Source organism: Tupaia chinensis, unplaced genomic scaffold (assembly GCF_000334495.1).
Source record: "Tupaia chinensis unplaced genomic scaffold, TupChi_1.0 Scaffold000276_2, whole genome shotgun sequence".
Taxonomy (NCBI): domain Eukaryota; kingdom Metazoa; phylum Chordata; class Mammalia; order Scandentia; family Tupaiidae; genus Tupaia; species Tupaia belangeri.
In genome coordinates this window covers 32258-43580 of record NW_006159759.1, presented here as the reverse complement: position 1 = coordinate 43580, position 11323 = coordinate 32258, and the positions used below count along the sequence as shown (strand labels likewise).

Sequence of the window (11323 nt, the reverse complement as noted above, 5' to 3'; positions counted from 1 at the left end):
TATTCATTACCCTTTTGAAATATACACTAATATAACAGAATTTTTAAAAAGATACATATATTATGAAAATAATGACTTATGGAAATTACCACATTCCATTTTTAGAAAAATATATTTTCCTTATTATCTTGGTTCTCAAATAGACAGTAAGGCATTAATTATGTCAGCTTAAGGTAAAACAAAAGCTTAATCTTTCAACTAGCTTGTTTCTATCACATGCCCTCAAATTCTTAGTAATATTAAATATAAGTCAACACATCAAATCTCTTATTTTTTATGTTATCAGCCAGCCTCCCAAAATAATTACATCATTGTGAGGTCTCTTTTGAAACTGGATAAGACTGAAACAAATTTTACAGTATGAAATATGATAGCAAAGTGTTCATAGCCTTATGGGCTTTTAAAAATGCAGTCTTGAAACAGTAGTGGTAAAATAGCCAAGGAATGCCTCTATTTTCCTTTGTAAGACATATACTCCAGTTTTCTAACTCACAGTCTAGACCAAGGTGTTCAGATAGATTTTACAACACCACTATTAGGTTACAAGCACAACATGAATCCAATGTCCAGCAGTCTTTTAATAAAAGAATGCAATCATTGTGAAATCAAGCCCCTTTAAATTTTTTTGTGTGTGCAAAATGGTAAATGCTGGTAAGTTTAAATAAGTACTAATGTTGCACTGGATGTTAAACTGGAAAGGAAGTGGTAATTCTAGGAGATTTTCACTTCCTTATATATTGTTTTAACAAGATATGTTAATTTTGTAATTTGTAGAGCATACATATACAATAAAGTTGCTAAAAAAAAAAAAAACCCTTACATACAGTAAGAAAAAAAACAAAACTCAGGTTAAAAAATGTGATGGAAAAATACACAGGTTTTTTTTTTTTTGAGCCACAATAGGAACATACACTAAATTTTTCTAACTCAATGAGAAAGCAGACTTGCCCTCAAAGTTGCTTTTACAGAAAGCTGAAAAGTTGTCAAGAAGTTTCAGCTATTGTTATAAAACATGGCCATGTAGCAACTAGGGGATAAGTTAGTAATTAGTGATTAAAACTTGATTAGAATCAAGTTACGTTATCTACAGCTATATACAGCATGTGTATGATCTTATATAGGTAAGGTGTGTAAATTAAAATGACTTTAGCAGTGTAAATAGTAACAGATCAAGTCTAAAACAGAATTTCTAATACTGATGTTCCTTTACCTAATTGCATAAGGTCAATTATACTTTTGAACCATACCCTTTAAATAAAACTATTTCCTGAGTAAAACTTCTGAAGCTGAATTTAATTAACTATTTCAGGCAACTATGTTTCCCCTCACTGTAAGAAACTATGGAAATGATTTAGCTCATTCTGCTAGTTTACTCTCTCCACTAGCTGAGTAAATATACTAGTTCTATGGAATTCTAACCTTAATTTTTGATTCTTTGTAAGACTTTTAAAAGATCCTTCAAGAATGAGAGGTCTTGATTTGTTAACAATGTTATAGTAACAAGTTCAGTGAAAATTTCAAAACTAAAAGAAAACCAAACACTGTCAATTTAAAGGATAAAGAAATGTTTCCAGCTGTATCTGCAGGGCCTAATACCAAGACAGCAACAACATGATCAGGACACTGCACCTTCCACATGAGCTACATCAGAACTGTTAATAATTTTGTAACACTGTTAAAAAAAACCACAATTAATCAGACCTTATTATGTAATTACTGTCTTAATAGTAGCTAATCTTTATTGAGTTCTGACTATATATCAAGTGCTAAGGACTTTACATGCATAATTCTCAATAGGCACAACTGTTTCCATTTTAATAAGGTATACTCTCATTTGAAGACAGGACTATTCATTTGGTAAACGACTAATTCTTCCCTGTCAATCAGGTCTATGCTTGAAACAGTCTACAGAGAAGCCTTCCCTACTCACTCTATCTCAAAGTCCATTCGACCCTTCCTTAACAGGCTATTCCTAAACCTTTTTTTTTTTTTGGAGAGATTTTCACTGTAGGGCGCGTGCGCTCGCCAGACAGACAGAGAGAGACATAGAGACAGAAAGCGAGAAATCACCCCCCAGGGGGGATGGTCACGCTGCAATCCCTTCTCCTCCATTCTCCTCTCGGGATCTTGGGCACGCACGCACGCACACGTGCCCGGCGTGAGTTTTAAGCCACCGGGTCCAGGACACGAACCGCGGTCGACTACGTGGGAGTCCAGCGACATAGCCATTACGCTAACTGCTGGTTCCCTCTATTCCTAAACCTTTAATAAACATAAGCTTTCACAGTTTCCAATGATCTCTCCTACATACCTATTTACTGATCTGTCTTCGTCAGTAGAAGGCAAGTACTATGAGGACAGGGATCTTGTCTGACTTGCTCACTACTGCATGCTCAACACTTAGCACTATGCCTGCCTGACTCACAAACAAGTACTCAATAACTGTTTACTGAATTAATCACTAATGACAAAAAAATGAACTTCTATTAACTTCTAGTGCACTTACTAATTTTTTTTTAACAAGTGAAAATTAGTTGCAACTGCATAGTTGGGTTCATATTTAAATTAAAAAAAAAAAAAAAAAGCTGTATTTGAAGACAGAATTAGTTAAAAGCATCGGGTCAGAATGACCTGAGTATGAATCCTAGCTATTGTCACTGTATGACCTTGGGCAAATTCTGTACTTAACCCAAGCTTCAGTTTTCTTATCTATAAAATGGGGGCAATATCACTTATTTCACTGTATAGGCATAATTAAAATTGAGGTACTTGGCATAATTCCTGATATAACAATAGTAGTTATTAAATCAGCTATTAAAAATGCTAATATTGGGAATAAATTAATTAATTAGAATGTTATGCTACCCAAGTTTCAAGGGGAGGTAAAGCAAGTCAGAATAAAAGAAAAAAAAAAAACTATTTTGTAGTATCTAATAACCTTTATAAGTACAGTAAGATGAATGACTTTTTTGATTCTATACCATGTATACCAGAAAACTGGCATTTTCAATAATGGGTCAACATTTTAAATGGAGGTCAGTAAGAGAATGAATTCATTTAAATTGGGTTAGTGGTTGTCTGGGGATGCCAGTAATAGCATTTTTATCTGGTCTAGAAAGAATCTGTTCTGTTACTAAACAATTTTTAAATTATACTTTTGGGATCACTCAGCTGATCACAACAGTAAAGTTGCTGCCCCCCTTTCAAACTCTCTTTTTGCATACACTTATCCTAAACTTATACCTCAAGTTCAGCATATACTCAACCTTACATGGGTTAGCACTAAATATAAGGCAATACCTACATATACATACATGTTTTATATATATCTATGTTTTATTTTAAGCAAAGATTTTGAGAATGATAGTGGTAAAAGATGGGGAGAAAAACAAAAAATAAAAAAACAGGGAAGCAGGTTAAAAAAAAAAAAAAGGAAACAGAAAAAGGGGGGGAAGGAGGCAAAACTTTCAAGTTGCTAACTCCAAAAGACCAGAATCATTCTTCTAAGGGGGAAAAAATCATATATGCTTATGAAAAGGATAGAAGAAAACAAGAAATAAATGTTTCTTTTTTTCATATATTTGCTTAGTTCTGTAGCCTTATTTCTGTCTGACTTTGACTTTCATGTCTAAGATATGGCTCCATCCTGGGCTTTTTGTCCCCCCCTTACATGATTTAGCTAAGTTCTCCCTAACAACTTCAAGGGTGGCATATATTCCTCCTATGAACTTTCACAGTGCATCTTCCTAACCTAACATTTCTCACACTGTATTACTATCAGTCTGTTTACTTCCTTAATTATTGCTGTATCTGAAGTAAAAGTGAAAGGCTAGTAACAATCATCAAAGGGTAAATATATTACGTAATAACATGTCTCAGGTTTACTATGTCTCCCCAAGTTTTCAGAGAATGTTAGTTTCAAACATGAAAATGTCAATTAAAAGTAAATCAAATAAAAATGTTTCATTATGTATTTTTTGTCTTCCAGAATACCACTTTAGCCAATAGATATAAATTAGTAAATGAATCTGTTTATAATGTTTAAATAGTAAATGAGTTCTTCTCCTCCCACTAAATATATACTGAATATTTAAAGGAGTATAAGCCTGAAATGGCACCAAATTCTAAGCCAACACCCAATCCTCAGTCTTGACCCTGATCCCAACACACAGCAATAACACACAGCAGGCCTGCAACAAATAATGTTAAATTAGAACCCCAAAATGTTTAAAGCATGACATATTTTCTTAGTTTTATTACCTGCATACTCATAAAACCAAGCCAGGCACTTCTTGCTTGAAAAATGCTCCTCTCCACTTATCAGTCTAGCAGGGGTTTGGGATCTGCAATAGCTTGAAAAACAGACAAACGCCAAAGGTTTTAATCAAGTCTTAACTTCTAGTAAAGACTATGTTCAGAATGAACTACATAAATTCAAATTAAACAAAGTTATCTTGAAAGAATTACTTTATTTTCTTTTTTGTTATTATTATTATTTTTAATTTGACCAGAGAGACAGAAGAGAAAGTGAGAAAGCAAGCGGTCAGGTCCAGGACTTGAACTGTGGTTGGCCATGTGGGAGTCCAGCACCTTAACCATGGCACCACCTGCCAGCCCCCACAAAGTTGTCTTTCTTTCTTTTTTTTTTTTTAATAGTTGGCATTATAGAAAAAAACTGAAGTTGTTAAGTATCTGCAATTTGAAACAGTAGTCTAAACTTTAGAATTTCTGGCTAACAAAAGCCGCATGCTACTTTTTGCTCACTATGAAATTCCAAAATCAACTAAAATTATTTCCCAGGTTCCAAAAGACCACACAAAAGTTCAACCTATGGCTCAATGCAGTATTAGAAACTAGGAGAGTAAAAATCTTTACTTAGGTTCTGCTACTGATTTGCATGGAAATTATATTTGTGTTTAATACATGAACCTTTGAGAAGAAAATCTTACAAAGTATATTTGACACTTAATGAGTCACTATTTCAAAATAAAATGATATATCGAGAATTTTTTAAAGCATGTACCAAGTCTAAACAAAGATTTAAAGATAAATGACTTAGAACCTACGGGTATATTAAATTCCACACACAAAATTCTAAAAGTTAACCAACAGTCAAATAGTTGGGCCAACATTATTTAATATCATTTCTGTTTATTTTTTCATAAAATTATTTTTATTGTTTTTCATAAAATTATAAGCTAGGAAATTTAAAAATACCTCTAGGATTTAATGGACTTTAGAGAATCTTTTCTCAAGAAACTTGATCTATTACACTATCATAACAATACTGAAATGCTAGAACTTCTCCAGTTGACTAATGAAAAATAAGGGTACCAAAATTTAAAATAAAAAATGATGGAACATCACCTGAGTTCAAATAATAGTGTCTGCTCAGCCATTTTAATGCTGGTATTTTAAAGTAATTTAAAATAATTTTGGTAATACTATACATTTAAGATGGCCACAAGTGTGTGCAATGAAACAATGTGCCTATGTATTGTAAAAATTCGTTAAGAGCTAGGAAAGTAACCATGTCAAACTCTAATGTTAGCTACCAAAACGTATGAGAAAACTGCATCATCTCTCATATTGCCCAAGAAATACTTCTTAGATTCCTTTGCCAAAATACTATAATGGAAAAAAAGTAAACCAATTACAAAAAGGAAGACGCAGACTAGATAGACATCTGCTTTATATTTTAAGATCTCTTTTTAAAGTGAGCTCCATCATGATTTCCTCCTCACAATGCTGGCTAGTCTTTTTTAAATGGTAGCATCTGAAGTTGTAGCATCAAATGCCAACAAAGTCACCCAATAACGGGATTTAAGAAAAACTCACTTTTCACACCTATAAAACTGTGATCTTTGGCAACACTCAATGTTGCCATGCCTCAAAAATATGCTAAGATGGGATCAAAGAGCTGTAACTACAGTTCTGCTGTCTTCTTTTTCTCTATGAGGTTACAGAATATACCACCTCCCAAATTAATATTTTTACTGAGAACTAATAGTGTCCTGAATGCAAGGAAACAGCATGCAAGGCCTTCCCAACTGTGCACATAGGGACTTGGCACAGGTGGAGACCCTGTTCTTCCAGAAAATGGGGCTTCAAAGTTTCCCTGCTAGGACCGTCTGGTTAGGCCACTCCTAATACTAAATCTGGAAGCCAATTAATAATAGCATAGGAGTTTTCCTTTCTAACATTACCAGGGCAGTTGTCAAGATTACTTATACTCTGCTCTTTTCTTGACACACTACGAAGAAATTCTAGAAGTTACTCTTTTGCTATCTGGACTCATTCCTAGATCTGGGAGGAAAGGTTAGGAAGTACTGTAAAAAGGGAGTAGGCGATGGGGGAAAGTACACAATGTATACTTATGCATCTCTGCAACCCCACTCTCCAGGGCACGTAGACTAACGTAGAGCGACTCTTCCAGTCCCTCTACGAACGCCAGAGCGCAAGCCCACGCGAACACGAGGTTGGGTCCCGCGCGGAGACTGGCGGCGTTCCGCATCTACCGCCTAGCTGGATCAGAGAGGCCTCACCTCTCCCCAGCCGGAGCCCTGGAGGCTGGGCGCGACTCCTTTTCCTCCAGCTGTCCAGCAGAGGAGGAAGGAGGAAAGCTTGAAGAGTGGGGGAGGTGGTACCTGGAGATTTTACACTTTTTGAGGCCTGTGTCTTCCGCTACTGCCGCTGCCACCCCAGGGGATTTTCTCTTCTTCTTCACCGGCATCTTCCGCCCTCCCCGGCAGGGTGGGCAGGGGAGCCGGGGAAGGGGGTTCTGTCTGCTGGCGGCCCCTCAGAGCTGGCACCCGGTTCCAAGAGACAGCAGCCAGCGGAAGATCAGAGTCGCCAGCCCGCACCGGCAGGGTCCAGCACGGCCGCTGCCCTCTCCCGGGTCGCCTCCTCGTCTTTCTTTGCTTGGGACGGAGTGGCTTCTTGCCGGGAGATACTGCAGACCGGTTTCACCAGGGAGGAGATAACGCGGACTGCGCGGCACCTCCACCAGTCACAGAGAGCAAGCAGCTCAGCCTGACCCGGATGAGAAGTCAGGTCCGGAAGTGACGCAAGCGCAGAGCCGGTTGCCGGGAGGGGCGTGGCTCTGGGCTGCCCAGGCTGGCCCAGGGCAGGGGGATGTACGCTGTCTGACCCCGGCAAGTGTGGGGTTTTATGGGCTAAGTGACCACCGATAAAGCTTGGCATCCTGTCCAGAGTCTTCTGACTTTCAAATGAAGCTTCTCTCTGGCTCCAAGTTGGTACTCATCCCCAAGGAATGTTTTATGAAACCATTAATATTCCTTAAAAATAACCTGGTAAAGTAGACCAAGTTTTATTCTTAGTGCTTCCGCGCGGTATTCTTACCTTTAGGGTTCTCATCCCTTAAATGTGTCGTCACTTAGTGTCTTGCATGTTTTCTTTTTGGGGCCTGCGATCACCCCTTCTTCGTTCCTGACCTTTGCTTGTCACCTTTCTGGTATTGAAACTTAGCTTTACAAGTTTTAGTTACAGTTACCTACCTCCTAGATAAGACACAGTAGGTGATCGCTTACTTACCTAGAGAGCGATGTGTGCGACAGTCCATGCTATCCAAAGCACTCTGTAATTAGGCCACCTCTATTTTGGTGGAAATATTGTTTATATAGAGAGGTTATTGTATGTAAAGAGTATATAGTAGAAAATTGTTAGTAAATATAAATATGTAAAATAAATTTGCCTCTGTAAACCATTACAGTAGCGGACTAAAAAGTCTCTAAATTTGGTAACAATCAAACTAGTCCTGTGAGACCACCACCACTTTGGCCCCCTAATCTGGCCAATCAGAATACAGTATCTTTCAACCTAATTAAAATTCATGAGCCCAAAAACTCAAATCTGATTCAGATCAATGCCCTAAATAGAACCACCATTTACGGAACCACTATCTACAGAACAGAGGAACATATTAGACACCCAATCAGCAAAACCTAGATTGTTAAAAAATCTACAGGACAAATGACCCAGATTCTGAAACAGTTTTAGGAAGAAGGGAGAAAAAATGAAATGAAACGAGATTTAAAGGACATATTACTTATTTTCAATATGTAATTTTTATTTGAATTGTTATTCAAACAGTTTAAATAGTGTTGTATTTATGGGACAATTGGAAATTTTAACACTAGCTGGATGTTTGATAAAATTTTAGAATGTGTAAACCTTACTTACAGTGATAGTATGCCAGTGATAGTTGGGGTCTGGGATGTGCTAGAGTGGCAGGAGAAAACTGACTAAATGGAAGCATCAGGGAATTTTGTTGTTGTTAAAGAATCGTTAATTTTATTTATTATTTTTTAAAATTTGCTATAGGGCATATGCGCTCGCCAGTGAAAGACAGAGAGAGTGAGAGAGAGAAAGAAAGAGAGAGAGAAAAAATAAGAAAGCAAGCTGCCAGGTCTGAGACTTGAACCATAGTCGGCCATGTGGGAGTCCAGGGCCTTAACCACCATGAGCAATTTTTTGGATAGTGGACAAATGCTATCCCTTGACTGAGGTGGTAATATATATACTGGTCAAAGTTCATTGAACTGTACACCTAAAAATGAATGCACTTAATGTATAAATATTATTCCTCAACCAAGTCAATATAAAACATGTAATTAAAACAAGTGTTAATGGGAACTGGCAGGTGGCATGGTGGTTGAGGCACTAGACTCTCACATGACTGTGCTTTGAGTCCTGGACCTGGAGGCTTGCTTTCTCACTTTATCTTTCTCTCTCTTTCTGTCTCTTGCTGGTCAGATTGAAAAATGATAATGATGGGGTTGGCAGGTGGCATGGTGGTTAAGGGTGCTGGACTCCCACATGACAGACCACTGTTCAAGTCCCGGACCTGGTGGCTTGCTTTCTCACTTTCTCACTCTCATTCTGTCCCTCCCTGCTCAAATTAAAATAAATAAATAAATAAAGTTAAATTAAATAATTCTTTAAAAGTAAATGATGATGATAAATAAAATTAAATAATTCTTTAAAAAACAAGTGATAAATACAAAACATTATTAGAAATAATCAAGAAATTAGCTGCAGAAGCTAAATATCCCTATTTTGTGAGGATAAAGAATACTGAATAAAGCCAAAAAACATGGAAGCAAAGACCTCAAAGGATGATTTGCCAGGGATGTCCTTCAAAAGAGTAGAATTAATGCTTTATCAAAGGATAGGGAGGTTCATAATGCCTATCTTGCAGGATACCAGCATTTTTTTTTGGGGGGGGAGAGGTTTTTCGCTATAGGGTGCATGCGCTCGCCAGACAGAGACATAGAGACATAAAGTGAGAAATCACCCCCAATCCCTTCTCCTCCATTCTCCTCTCGGGATCTTGGGCACACACGCACACAAGCCCGGCGTGAGTTTTAAGCCATCGGATCCGGGACGCGAACCGCGGTCGACTACACAGGAGTCCAGCGACATAGCCATTATGCTAACTGCTGGTTCGCCGAGGATACCAGCATTTCTATAGACCAGTGATTATTCCACATTCTCCATTATTTTCTATATAGGAATTTTTGTAATTACCTGTCCCTTTCCACCATTATTTATTGGATGAGCGTGGGGAGATCATTGTCTCTTAGCTCAAAGGTCACTGAACCATAAAGAATCACTTCCTAAACCTAAAGAAGATTCAACCACACCTGGAGATTCTGGACATTGAGCTGAATGTAATGACTAGATAGAAACCTATGTGCATCCACAGAATTCTCTGAAATAAAACCAAAAACATAAAAGGCTGGATCTTTTTAATATTTAATGACCACCTAAACCAGGAACTATACTGGGTTTTAGGATGTAAAAGGCAGTCACGAAGCTTGCATTTATGGAGATTACAGTCGGAAGAGGAAAACATATGTAGATTATCTATACTAAAGAGACTTTTATGAATAACCACAAGGGTCAATAAAGTATAGTTGTCAGTGATATCAAAGATATGGCCATTTCCAGGGTCAGGTAGCCCATTCATACCCACCCACCTCTTCACTGTCTTCTCACCTACTGCCACCCCTGTAACTCTAATCTCAAAGTCAGCTCTTCATCATCTCAATTACTTTCACAAAAGGGTTATACTGATAGCCTTACTATCTCTTAAGAGTGTCAAATTGCTTAGTTATGTAGTTTTCATTTTTTCTGTTGCTCATCAACACATGGGTTGTGCATAATATTTTATTAACAGGGTACTTATAATAGAGAAATTAACTATGACAAAATGCTGCAATTAGTATTTTATTTTTTAATGATAGTAATGAGAAGGAAAAGAAGGGATAAAGTATTTGCTTTAAGTAGAAACTCATGTGTTCTGATATTAAATTCAAAGAGGAGACACTTTGATTTTAGGGAAGACACAACTTCATTTTCTCTACATCTTATGCTGCTATTGTATAAAAGGTTGTAGAAAAACAACTAAGTAATAGCCATGTATAATGACAGTAGACACAGTCCTTATGCTGAGTAGGGAAGTAGGTAAAAGACTGAGACATATCTTTTATCACCTATTTAACGTCTTGGTTGCAGACACATTCCTTAGCATTTGGTGGCTAAAGAGAAAAGACATTAAAAAAAGATTTCTTAAAATAGTTATATCTATATCTAGATAGCCAAAAATAGTGTCCTAAGATGTGTCAATTTATATATTCTGTGTTTATTTTTTCTTAACACTTCTTTAAAATAGGATTTTCCACTTGCCAGAGAAATGAGCAATACAGTAATTTATGGGATATCACATGCTATTGTAGTCCTGAATATATGCAGATGCTCTTGTTTCCATACACTAACATTGGTTTTCAAAACAACTTTGTAGGTCAAAATTTTGTGAAGTATTTCCATACACATAAACCTAGAGAAAGAGAACAGTAGAAATGGAATGTCAAAAAGGAAATTTTTGTTTTAGTGTTTCCATAGAGCCTACAAAAACTTCTCTTGTTTCAGAGCAGCCCAGAGGTATAGAATTATGTAACTTATGCCTTTTACCTCCAGTACCCTCAAGTAGTGTACCAGACCATATTAATGGAGTCTTGGCTATGACTGTGGTTGACTCTGGGACCCAGAATGGAGGAGTGGCCACTGTCTGGAACATTGCTTGTCATTAAGAGCGAAAGGAAAACTAGGTGAACTCCATGCTGGCTATTACAGGTTCCACTCTGAAGTGACACATATCATACCTGTTCAAGTTAGACGGTCACATCTGAGGTCACCAGGGCACGGATGTATAGATTTGCTGCACAGGGGGGCACCAAATAAAGGTAAATACAGCATATCACAGTATGAGATTGGACTGAAATTCTATTTAAGGTGTAGG

General features: G+C 37.2%; 1 protein-coding gene across 2 annotated transcripts in view; it reads right to left on the bottom strand.

The window, feature by feature from the left end:
• The window catches only part of DCUN1D5 (defective in cullin neddylation 1 domain containing 5), a 30521-nt gene extending 23744 nt beyond the window's left edge, over positions 1-6777 (bottom strand). For both annotated transcript variants that reach the window (XM_006150081.3, XM_027772477.1), the window contains exons 1-2: positions 6648-6777; positions 4261-4352 (exon numbers count right to left, since the gene is read on the bottom strand). In XM_006150081.3, the coding sequence (XP_006150143.1) occupies positions 4261-4352; positions 6648-6733 (178 nt within the window). In that variant the 5' untranslated portion in view covers positions 6734-6777. The remainder of the gene's footprint in view (positions 1-4260; positions 4353-6647) is intronic.
• Positions 6778-11323: the final 4546 nt, after the last annotated feature.